Source organism: Agrilus planipennis, unplaced genomic scaffold (genome assembly GCF_000699045.2).
Source record: "Agrilus planipennis isolate EAB-ADULT unplaced genomic scaffold, Apla_2.0 scaffold12, whole genome shotgun sequence".
Lineage (NCBI taxonomy): Eukaryota > Metazoa > Arthropoda > Insecta > Coleoptera > Buprestidae > Agrilus > Agrilus planipennis.
In genome coordinates, this window is record NW_020439003.1 from 376,156 (window position 1) to 389,518 (window position 13,363).

General features: G+C 31.8%; 1 protein-coding gene across 2 annotated transcripts in view; it reads right to left on the minus strand.

Annotated features, from left to right (window-relative positions):
* Window positions 1-99: 99 nt before the first annotated feature.
* The window catches only part of LOC108733280 (protein goliath), a 61,089-nt gene continuing 47,825 nt past the window's right edge, over window positions 100-13,363 (minus strand). Inside the window, exons 4-5 of one of the 2 annotated variants that reach the window (XM_025975975.1) lie at window positions 2,463-2,613; window positions 100-454 (exon numbers count right to left, since the gene is read on the minus strand). In XM_025975975.1, coding sequence (XP_025831760.1) covers window positions 241-454; window positions 2,463-2,613 — 365 coding nt within the window. In that variant the 3' untranslated portion in view covers window positions 100-240. The remainder of the gene's footprint in view (window positions 455-2,462; window positions 2,614-13,363) is intronic. The other variant, XM_025975976.1, reaches the window with a different exon arrangement.

Here is a 13,363-nt window from a genome sequence, read left to right on the forward strand (position 1 = left end):
GAATCTCTAAAGAATTATGTTGAGCAGAATATAATTGTTTTTAAACAGAATGGAACCTTGAAACTGTGGTAACAAAATCTAGACTTTTGTTGGCTACATTTTACGTTACTACTTCTTCGTTAATTAGTGTTATGGGACCAAGAGCTCTTTTCTTCGCATTGGAAATTTAAAGTACCACAGGGTACGAAAAACTCACTGGGGACGATTTATCTTTAAGGTACGAAACGAGAACAAAATTGGTCAAAACAGGTAATATTGTTTAAGGTACGAAACGAGAAGGTACGAAAGGAGAATATACGAAAGATTAAAGTAGTAGAATAGCATAAAAGAACTTACCGACAGTCTATCTTTTGCGTGAATATATCTAAACCTTTGCACGTAGTAAAACACTAGCCATGCTAAGGAAATTATCATTAATACTATGAATGTAATGGACACGAACAAAACCGATGTCCTGCAAGAAAAAAAAACAACAAAATGTAAGTGATTCAAATTAAAGTTAATGCGACATTAGTTTGATTGTTAATTTGTGTTATTTTAATAAACCACAAATTAACTGTAACCATGCCGAGTTTGATGGAATATATTGTATTAATTGTATGACATAAATGTTACAATAAACTAACGAAACGTTACAGAATTGATAAATTGACATTTTGCAATTTATTAGTCTTTATATTGGTAATTTGTGGTTTAATATGCCATTGTTTCAATGAATTCTCTAACTTTTATGTGCACAAATTCGTTAAAATTTGCAAAACGCTACTATGTTTTAAACTAATATTACTAATGACATTAGTATGTATGGTCCTTGCATAATACCTTGGCGGTAATTATTTAGGAACATTAATGCTCGTTATAAATTATAAGAACGAATAGCAAATGGACCTTTTTCTGGTAGTAACGCGAGATACAAGACCAAACATCTTGGCAACAAAAACGATACAATTTGAACATTAGTAATATCATTCTATCTGTTTAGTTTATTGTCTCTCATTACCTTCTTTTGATAATGTTGTCGGCGATAGAAACTCATAATGCAAATTCTATATTAATACATTTAAACACATCATTACTATTTCTTAAGAAACTTCACAGTCGTTTAAAATAGATATCCGAAACACTAGAAGAGGAATTAGTGTAAGCAAATACTTAATGATATTATTATAGATATAATGGCTCCAGTCTAGCGTTAGTCTGGAATATATCTACACTGTTCTATATAGCTGATAAAAGACGCGAAGGTCAATTATTTCGTTTACAATTTGAACATTTTCAATAGGAAAGATTTGTAGGTAATTGTTTATAATATTTGGTGTCTTATTTTCATTATGCGCATACACACTTTATAAATTCGTCTGAAATATTGAATATTGAATATTGAAGATTGTCTTGTCACAATGAAGTTGACTCAACTGACGAAATTACGTTTTTTTGTGGAAATTCCTTGGAATTTTTAAGAAAATTAATCAAATTTTGTAATAACATATTATACTTAAATCATTTATTAATTTTTAAAGCATCAAACTAATGTTTAACTGATAAAAAGAAGAAAACCTTGAAGGAATACCTTTATTTAAACCAATTATTCTTATTAGTTACTTTCCTCATTTTTCCAGAAAACCCCGAAGCATTTGTAGTTATTAAGGATAATATACATCTATGAATAAGTATTTCCACTACTAAAATTAATCGAATAAAAACTTTGTAATTTCGTCCATTTTTTTAATGAAACGTTAAATGATTAGAATACCAAATTTCGGTATTCCAAATTGGGAAAAATTAAGAAAATTAAATTTTCCATACATCTTTTCACAAGTTTACGACGACAAAAATATGAAAATAAATGTGGCAGGAACAAAGCAGGCACTTACTGATAATATGAGTTATTGAACTTTAATATCTTTTGAAATAAGTGATTAAATGTATTTATATTTTTTTCGTAAATTTCACTGCATTTTAATAAAGGGAAGGACATTTTTATTTCCAAATAGTATCCTTAACAACTAGAAATGCCCAAATAATTTCTGCCATGTCACAATTACCTTATTTAGTATTATATACTTGGCTTTAAAACAGTACCTGCGCTGAATTTTGAAACAGAGTCTTGAGAATTTAGTAATTTTGATTGTATATTATGTTAAAACTAAACATAAATAGTCAACTTGTAACTGAAAATGAAAACAACATAAATATGCAGAGAACCAAAATCAACCACATATTTTCAAAGTACGTTTTCTCCATTATAAAAAAAGCATAAATTTAATGTATTTTAAGCAGTTGGGTCAATTTCACTGAGTTAGAGCTCATAGATCATATATCCTAAATTTTCCCAGAAAACTGACATCGAATTATAAATATTTGTAAATCGCTTAATAAATCTTTGCAATTCCAGTAAAAATTGTGATGTGAAATATGTGTTCCCAATAACCCAATGAGTTACTCAAGATTAAATAACATACCTGTTAATAGTTGCATTTCTAACTGTACTCCTACTAGCTACGGTAATATGGACTAATACTTCGGAATCGTTTTCCAAAAGTTTCGCCAGTTGTTCGCCTTTTAGTTTGTAAGTGAATATTGCACTAATATTTCCTGAAACAAAATATACACCTACATTTAATTTACATAGAAAAGTAACAGAAGATTTTAAAAAAAAGTAGATGCTATAACGGAAAGAAAACTGATTCGCCTACTCATAATTTTGAAGATCTAAATTAACATTATTTTTCAATTTGAATGTCTTTTTATTAATATTAATATCTATTTGTAATTAGATATCTACTTTTTACACTATTTTCTGCTTTGAAAATAGCAAATGCAAATCACAATATAATTTGAATATTTGTTGAAATATTGTTGGAAAAAAAATTGCCTTGACAGTATAATTTTCTACCTTCATTAGTTACATTGTCATAAAAACAAATTCTTTATATTTTTTTGGAATAACATTTTTCTTTGCTTCGAGAAATTTTGAATCTCTAAAGAATTATGTTGAGCAGAATATAATTGTTTTTAAACAGAATGGAACCTTGAAACTGTGGTAACAAAATCTAGACTTTTGTTGGCTACATTTTACGTTACTACTTCTTCGTTAATTAGTGTTATGGGACCAAGAGCTCTTTTCTTCGCATTGGAAATTTAAAGTACCACAGGGTACGAAAAACTCACTGGGGACGATTTATCTTTAAGGTACGAAACGAGAACAAAATTGGTCAAAACAGGTAATATTGTTTAAGGTACGAAACGAGAAGGTACGAAAGGAGAATATACGAAAGATTAAAGTAGTAGAATAGCATAAAAGAACTTACCGACAGTCTATCTTTTGCGTGAATATATCTAAACCTTTGCACGTAGTAAAACTTAAGCTTAACAACTATCCCCAAGGTAGCAGTACTAACCAGAGGTTACATATAGTTTAAATTTAGATGAAGTTAAGGCAGGGAAAAGTCCTTTCTAGGTTAACAAAAATGTTTGGCGTTAAGAATTTTTTTTTGAACAGTTTAAAGAAAGGCTTTTTTAATAATTTTTTTTGTAATTATCAAGTTGGAGTATAACAAGTGTTGCAATTTTAATTTTAACTAGAGCTTACGCTTAATTGAAAATTAACAGGAAAAAGATATTATCTTAGAAAATCAATATCAAAATGTGAAGAGCAAATTACGAGCTATTTTTATTGAGAAATCTTGTTTTAGCTCTTTGAGGAACTATTACTTTCGGTTAAATAACTTCTTAATAGTTTTTCTTCTTATGCAGCAACAAAATAAGTTTTGGAAAGGCATTTTTATAAAGACTTACCTAAAATTATCTGGATTAAAAAAAATCACGGTGACTAATATCAAATCAAAGTTCCCTTGTATCAAAATTCTCTCGCTGATATAGACGATTGCGGAGTAATCAATTATTTTTTTTTGTTGTCAGACTTGTCGGTACTCATTATACGTAATCATATTTCATGTGTTGGAGCGCGTGTAACTAAGCTGTTTTTAAGTTCCACGTGAACCGAATTACTTTTTAGCAATAGACGTACTTGTAGAATAATTTCTTTTAGTAAGTACAAACATATTCGACATCATCATATTCTGGAATGCAATACGAACGTATATATAACTGATTTCCTGAAAATAGTTTTAAAGAAATTCACATTTGGGCCGAGAATTCGATTTGACTTCAAAAGTTTGATTTTCTATTAGTTTTTCTATTACAGGGACGATTTTTACTGAGCCAAAGATTCAATTTAAAATAGTCCCATTTTTAGGGAAAATCGCTTTCATTCGCCAACTTTTAATAGATAATTTGCTAGCGATCAATACTAAAATATGCCAACCAAAATACACCCTTTAATGCGTACACCACCCTAGCGAAGTTCGATTAATCTGATATTATTCAGTTAAAAAGACAAAACAGATCACGTTTGAAATTAAACGTAATTTATTTATTAGCATGGGCTATAAAAACGAGTAGCTGGTATTTTGTGGAAACCTACACGAACTGCCGTCATTGTGTCATTGCGTGATTTACGAGAGATTACCGAAATACGTCACATTGCATGAATAAATGTCTTTTTTATTTACCTTCGTCGATTATTTAAAATGTTTCGTTCTGTGTGATTTGTTCGTAACAAAGGAACATCGTAAAAAACGTTAATGGAAACAAAGCCTACCATTATTACGTTGTTATCATTTATTGCACACTGTATAGTAGTAATGCTAGAATCGACGATTTACAATTTATTACTCAAAATTCAATTCATGTTAGCTTCATGATTGTAATCAATTATCACTTACTATCACTGCAGATGGCGTTTACAGCGCCATTTGTCGTATTTTCTAAAACGCGCTGTTAAAGCAGCAGGTAAAAGTTGGTCTGTGTTCTGTCGGAGCTGCCTGCGACGCGCTGATGAGATCCAAAAAGATCGAAATCGCGATCCGCGTTTGGCAGTTTCTTCGACAGAATACAGACCACTTCGGATTATTTTATTCAATTATCACATATGATAGAAATGTTGAAATCCCTAAAACTTGTGTTTTGCCTAGGCCAAATTGGTTTATCGTGTATTTGTTACCGACGTAAAACAACTTTAGGATAAACTAGTTACTCTAGGATAAAGTAGAATCCTGAAGGAGGAATTGGTTGGCTACATATGTGTACATGTTACAACAAATATAGTTAAACTTTGTTTGAAAGTTTGAAAGTCTAAGTGTATTTCTAAATATAAATAAAGCTTTTCTGCCATACTCCTACCGAAAATACGATGTTTTTCCCGATATTTACAAGAAATTATTCTGCGATAATATACATATGATGTGGGGATATGCTTCTAACACAACTCGTTAATTAATTGGGGTGATAGGGGTGAGTTCTTTTAGTCTGAATTCTTTCAGAGTTATTTAAAAATGATATTGTCTTGGCTGCTTTTTCCATTAAGCTCTTTCTAATAACTTTAACGTTTTAATGAAATAGTGCAGCAGGTTGTAAAACTAGGATCGTATAATTTTTATTAGTTTACTTACTGACAAGGCAACATTCGTAACACTTCTGATATTTTATATGGCTCTATGCATATTGCGCAACATTCGCCATCTTGCACTTCCTGTAAAAAAAATAACAACAAATACTTATTAAGGAACATGTTGTTGTAAAAAATAATCTCTTCTAAAAGAGTTGTTAATGTTGTTTTAACACATCCCCGAACACTTTTATATGAATTTTTAAAGTTTCAACCAACACAAATTAAAAAACAAATTTTCCTGTTTATCTAACGCGATCGATCGAAATTCTAAAGTTTTTCATATTACACTTCTTTGTCCACTTGCTTTTCAAAATTACTGCANCCATTATAAAATCAGTATGTTCGTATCGCGATTATAGTAATTGAAATGTATTAATCGTTACATTATATTTATATTTATTTCGCGACTGATATAAAAAAAATAAATTAACTGAAGCTCAAGTCTAATTCAAATTGGTTGCATTTTTGATTAATATTCGTCATCATTTAGAATACGATGCGAACGTGTTTTACGTCATCAAGCCATGAACACAACCGATTTAAGTTAAACAAAAGATAAAATTAGCGAGCTGTAGTCCATTTACGTACAAATATAGCAACTTATTATTTTTTATTTGTAATCTGTGAAAAAGTTGGACGTATGTGTAGATTATATGTCGTAAATGTACTTCAGCTGATTGTTAGTAACAAATTGAATGTTTAAAACATCAAAAACCATTTGTTAAACCCCCTGAAAAGCAAAACTTAATAAAACTACAAACGATTTACCTCCACCATGCTAAGTGCAAAATAGTAGCTACTTTGAAATTGGGAAGAGCTTAGGTGCAAAGGTATCACAGATAATCTAAAAGGCTAAAATATTGTTACGTCTTGTTGATTATAGTGAAACACTGACCACGAATCCATAGTGCTTCAAAATATCCATTTTACACATCGGACACGTTCGATGCTCCAATAACCATGGATCTATGCAACTTTTATGGAATTCGTGTCTGGGAAGAAAAACAAATAATTTTGCTGTTAAGAATTTACAAAATGAAAATAAATGAAAGTAAAACAAAAATACTGGTATGCAAGGGAAGGAAAAGTAGGGAAAGAGCGAATATAAAGATAGGAGACGAAAAATTAGAAGAAGTGGCCGTTTTTAGGTATCTAGGAAGTCAGATAAGTCAAGACCGAAGAAGTAGTAGGGATATAAAGCAGAGGATAGTGCAGGGTCGAGTTGCCTTCAATAAAAAGATGTCACTTCTATGTTCGCGAACGGTTAATATAGAAATTCGAAAAAGGTTGTTAAAAGTGTATGTTTGGAGCACGACGCTGTATGGGTGCGAAACATGGACAGTGGGCGCGGCGGAAAAGAGAAGGTTAGAAGCGTTCGAAATGTGGTGTTATTGGCGAATGATGAGGATATCGTGGATAGAGAGAGAAGGTTAGAAATGAAGAGGTATTAGAAAGAATAGGAAAACAGAGGACCCTATGGAAGTCAATACAAATAGGCCAGAAAGGTTGGTAGGACACTTTCTCAGGCATGAAGGTCTAGTCAAAGACATATTAGAGGCAGAAACAGGAGTTAGGAGGGCTAGAGGTAGAGCTAGATTAGATTAGTGTTCGCAAATAGTTAAGGATGTGGGCTGTTCTAGTTTTAGGGAAATGCGAAGTTTAGCTCAGGATAGGAAAGAGTGGAGGTTCGTGTCCAACCAGTCTTAGGACTGACGACCTTAAGATGATGATGGATCTATGACTGATAAAATGAATATCTGGACGATCCTTCAGTGGCGTCTTGAAGTGCATATTATATATATTATGACATGACTTGCCAGAGCTGGACTGCCCTTTACTTATACTTTCAAATACGGTTTTTTTTTTTCGAAAACTGAACTTTCGGATGTACAAATATTTAATTTTCTTATTTTATAGTACCCTTCTGCAAGGTTGCCATTTCTTTCAGAAACGCTCTGTATAATACATATATATATATTGAGGCAAATAAATGGATGATTCTTAGAATGCAAATTCATTCATAGATAATGATAAAACCACAAATGGTCGAATTGTAATGATCAAGTTCACCGTAAATATGTGTATTTGGTCCGTTATTTGCGATACTACTCATGTGGTGGTTACATAAACAGTGGAGCCGCCTTCTTTGCAGCGGCTTTTAGTCATGAAATTTAGAACAGAAGTGCGACATCGTGATATCGTAGTATTCAAGAGTGTACCGTCACCATTGCCACTGCCATTGCAGTTTTGACATTCGATTCATCCCTCCCAGGCTTTTGATTCTCTATATTCTTTCTGCTTTGACAATAAATGCATCTGATGTTAGTGCCTTCCTCTTCACTATCACTATTACTTGAAACTTCCACCGCATTTTTTGTCATGGTTTTTTTTTCTTATAACGAGCTTTTTTGCAATATTTTTTAGTAAGTTTTCACTCTTCTGATATTCGGTTTTCTGACTGCTTCTTTTGCAATTGGTTGGTCATTAAATGGTGACTCTTCAGTGTGCTGAGCTTTTTTGAGCGAGTGTTGTTTTTTATTTTTACGAGCATTTGATTTTGGCTTGGGAGTAACTTTCAAGAGAATATCTTTAAATATGACTGCAACTTAGCTATAGTTTATTAAGTGCCTGTGCATTTTCAGGTTGGGGATCTTCTGGGAAATTTTCTTTCGTCACCGGTCTTTCAGTTTCTTCCTACACCGAAACATTCGTAACTTCAGCAGGCAGAAATTGTTCGTTAGAAAATACTTCATTATATTGAGTGGACAAATTCCCGTCATTTGAGAACCTTTCACTGCTTTTTCCATGCTGGCAATACAGAGAAGCGCTATCTACAAAATTTCTACGCTATCATACAATGAGAGACGAAATCCTGGATTATTAGTGTCCCACAAATCACTCTCCTTTGCATATTGGTATTTCAAGTATCCGAATAAAGTGCAGTCAAAGGACTGTAGACAATAACTGGTATGGGGATGAAACGAAAAAAGAAACTGGAACATAGGATCCTGCAGCTGAAATCCCACAAACTGCGGTAACATTCAATCAACACAGTGCTCACTATACGCCCCACTTGCTTTTATCCTTTTTAGCTAATATTTTTCTGAGAACTAGTACCTACTGATTTGCCCCAGTTTCATCAATATTGTAGATCTAATATGGTTTAATATTATTGACCTCTAAACAGATTGTAAAACATAAAAAAAGTCTGAACTCGTGGTTTATTAAATCCTGTCGATCGTGCTTTGCTCGTAGGCTCTGGAGCTCTAATAGAAAGTTTAGGAGTTTCTTTTAAAACCAGACAATCAGTTACTACCTGCCAATTTCGCAGTTTTCTATGTTGAATACATGATTTAACTCTAAATTTTCTGCTAGTTCGTACGCACATCCACGTGCATCTGACGGTGTTATTCCCTGAAAACGTCTCTCTAACTCTAAAATACGTATGTTCCACTACTTCAATTTCTTGTTGTTCTGTAAAAAACTTGTTTAATCTTAGGAGTTTTTGACATTATCTGGTTTTTTATCTTTCGCAAAGTACAAGTCTCGTGTATTCCAAAGCGTTCGGATGTTTTTTGAACCTAAATTTCTTTTCGCTTTACTATCTCTAAAGCTCTTGTCATTTCCTCCTCCGTCAACTAAGTTTCAGGTCTCTCCTTTATGTATTTACATATCATCTGAAAACAATAAAGATTTAGGTTAAAATAAATAAAATCCGTGTGAGGCACACACACCACCTAGCATCATAATTAATTTTTAAATGTCTACTACCCGAAATTACGGTTATTTAAACCTATGATAACCAGCTTGTTTTATAGCGAAATATACTTTTCTTGGGAATGTTAACAGATAATACTACTTAAACATTTACACGAAAATCTCACTTGGTTTAGATATAAAATATAACGTGTATGTCTTTGCAACCACTTTTCCGTTCACAGTACCTTCTTACTACACCAATATTGCTGTAAACATAATTGTGCACGTCTATCCTTCTGTTTTTGACACAAACAAGAAGATGGCACTCTCTGTAATTNGTTCGAATTTGTGATGAGCAAAATTGATCTTGGTATTGCAAGACCTTTTTTATACTAGCAACACCAAAAGACCACAACCGAGAATGAACGAACCAGATTAAGACTAAAACCAATTATAAACTATTTGAAACTTTAATAGATTCTTTTAATAGAACGAAACATTTTTAGTATTTGAAATTTTCTTTCTTTTATATTATACAATTTGAATTATCAGGTAGACAAAATGGAAATCAATTACTGTCCAATACGTCTCTATAATGAATTTTCTTTTAAGAAAATAATACATTACATTCGAACACGAAATAGAAAACGTTTTATTTGGGCGATAAAATTGCTTTAATACTGCTGCTGCTCTTTGATACTCTATAAAACGAAATTTCATTACAAGGAAAGAAAATACCCGTATCTTGAATTTCACAACATGTATGTAGGTATAGAGCATTTACTTTGTGCTTACTTATATTGCTTAATAAGAACGTCTTTCGAAAAAACAATAATAATTTTTGTCACACTTTTGTGGTGTGGTAGCAAATATTACGTTTAGGGACTGTTTTCTTTTTCTTGTAAAAAAGTCTTTGATAACTTTCGAACTTATCTAGATCGACTTTCAATAGTATCAGTAACTGAGTTAGGAAGAATATAAAGACAGAAATGTTAGAGACGCCTGACCCAAATTTAGACAATGATAAATAAATGTTAAAAATCCTACACATTCTGGAGTCTTAGAGAAAAAAAATCTACGTGCTTTTATTGGACCTTCTTTTTCACAAAAGCCCTATAATTTTCAGCATATTATATTTTATAGTTTCAAAAGCGCAAAAGATTTTACCTGACTTATCGATTCTATCAATTAGGATACTTTACACCCTATTGTAGAAGAATTGGTTATATAAATGAGTTTGAAGAATAAAATTCACGGGTGACGTTTTAATTAACACAAATTTCTAAAGTTTGAGATAAAAATGGACTGTAGACTGCAAATATAAATAAAAATATAAATAAATAAAAAAATTCTTGGTGGAATTTCGTAAAAGAAGTAATCAAACAAGCGCATATAGACGTATAATTTTTAATTAGAGCGAAGTTATAGGGTTGGTAACTACGTGATTGCGGATTTTATTGATAGATGGCTATAAACATTAGTTTTGTCACATTGGCAAATTGTAAGGGTGCTGCTTTCCAACAAAATTTAAAGCCCAACACATCTTTGATCATTCGCCAAGAAATATTGGAGCTAGGGCTCTGAAATGTGTTGCCACATTGATCGTATAGCATTGCCTTTGTGCTTTTAGATCAGGGCCGGATTAAGCTGGGGCTTGGTGGGCTGGAAAGTCGTAGTTTCTATGTCTTGAAAGGGTTCTTCAATTTTGGTACTTATATTTTTCATATTATACAACATTCCTAAAGGGGCCCCAAACTGTTTTTAGTCCCAGACCTTATTTTTTTTTTTAATCCGTCCGTTAATCAGTATTGATCCATATGCAGAACTATGCAAGTCAATGAAAAATAGGCGAGATAGGTTGGTTGGATCCTTCTCAGGAGTGAAGGGCTAATTAGACACATATTACAAGCAGAAACAGGAGTTAAGAGGAGTAGAGACAGATCTACCTTAGATTACTATTCATAAATAGTTAAAGATGTGGGATGTTCTAGTTTAAAAAAGATTGGCTCACTTTAGGATAGAGTGGAGGTACGTGTTCAAACGGTCTTAGGATTATGATGTAAAATCTCATTTATTTAATCCAAAAATCAGAAGTTTACGAACACGTAATGAGCAAAACTGCCTGCAAAATGGCTCATCAACAAAAACGGACAATAGCTAATTCAATAAAGTTATATTTTCGCGTAAAAATTTTGAATTTTCCTTCTTATACCGTATAATTCTGCAATAAAATAAATAAGAATAATAATAATTCTTTTTGCGAAATTCTAACGAAAAATGATTGTGTTGATTATTCGTTGAGTAGTTGAGTTTCGATTTTAACCGTCGATTTTATTGAAATAGCACAAATAATATGGATTTCATATACCAGAAGTAATTTGAAATTGAATCGAATGGAATACATATTAACAAAACAGCAAATGCCTACGTTCAATTGCCAATAACCTTTGTTTCGCAATTAATTAATGCGGGGTTTGTTTAGTACGTCCAATTCGCGACTTTTTATCGATTTTACTTCTGTTTGCGTGTACAAAATAATAATTATTGTTTTCCATTATACAGGCGAATATATACATAAATATAACTGCTTACCTTCGGTGCTCAAAATGAATTAAAAAAGTAATTTATATTCCTTTCTTTGTCAAAATAATTTTCTATTCATTACAAATTAACATGTAAGAAATTGATTCTTGGCTAGGCACTTGGTGAAACATATTTAATAAGATATACGAAATAAAACACTTGGTACACTTTTGTTTCACAGTTTCGGCTGCTACGCCATTATCTCTTTGATAACGGCTTAGCAGCCGAAACAATTGTTAGAGTGTTCCAAATAAACTGTGAAACAAAAGTGTACCAAGCATTTTATTTCTTATAACAAATTAACAGTAGAAGAGAGGCATTTTAGGTACTTCCTTCAATAATATCCGAATGATAATAGCGGTGGTAGAACACAAATTTTAGTGATTACCAACAAAATTATATTTAAAGCGGTATTACATTATTTCTTAATTAGTTTAACCATTTTAAGTAAGACGTTCCTAGGGTACGACACCTAATGATTCTAGCACATCCTATTTATGACGCTGTGACCGAAGTTTGACATTTAAACGTTAAAAAATTGGTGATTTTTCTTAAAAAATTCGATTAAAAGATAACATCAAGAAAATTGAATAGATAAGCCTTTGATACGGCTACAACCATTATTTAGACCTTTATCATTAGAAGCCAGCAGCGTAATTATGTGTGCGTCAACTACGATAGAATCTACGACCTAGTCTAGGAATTTTCATAGTATTTTTGCACGTGTATGTCAATAGACTGAAGGAGATACAATCTCATAAGCCCAAGCTCTCAATCATTCGATAATTCTAAATTTTATAATTAATTTTAAATTGACAAACAGACGACGACAGGCACTCAAGTTCTGAACAACTCTATACTCTAAAATTTATTAAAAAAAATGGCAAGGACATAAACACTTGGTTCTGCCCTTTGTTCGTGATCACTTAATGAGTATAATGACGTCAACAAGTACGATTAGCATACGGCATTTTATTCTACATTGTATTTGTACTTACTGTATCATTAAAATTAGTGGAAAGTACACATTAATGTTGCCCATTACCGATGAAACACCCGGTATATTAGTATGATTTATATTCAACTGCCGCAATTAAAATGTAATAAAATAATGTCAAGTAAAATACCTAGTACATTTATTTCTGCTCAGATTTGTTTTATTTTTACAAATTCGGATCCAAATTGTAATTTTTTATAATTTTTGTTTACGAAGCAACAGTTTAATGGGATAAATTGTAGATATCGCTGTAATATTTAGGTAAATTTTCCTTTTTCATTTCTCCGTGAATACCATTAAAGTTTTTAAGGTGTTTTCCTCAACATTTTTACCATAGCACACATTTTAAGTTATATATATCTAAGATTGTTTTATACGTGATTTTATTCTGAATAAAAGAATTAAATTACACGTTCTTTCTCAACCAAACAAGAGTTCTTGACACAAATAAAACATTAAAAAATAACATAAACACAGTCAACTTGACCAAATCAAAATGAAGTTAAATCTATGATTATTTATATTAAGCTTAACAACTATCCCCAAGGTAGCAGTACTAACCAGAGGTTACA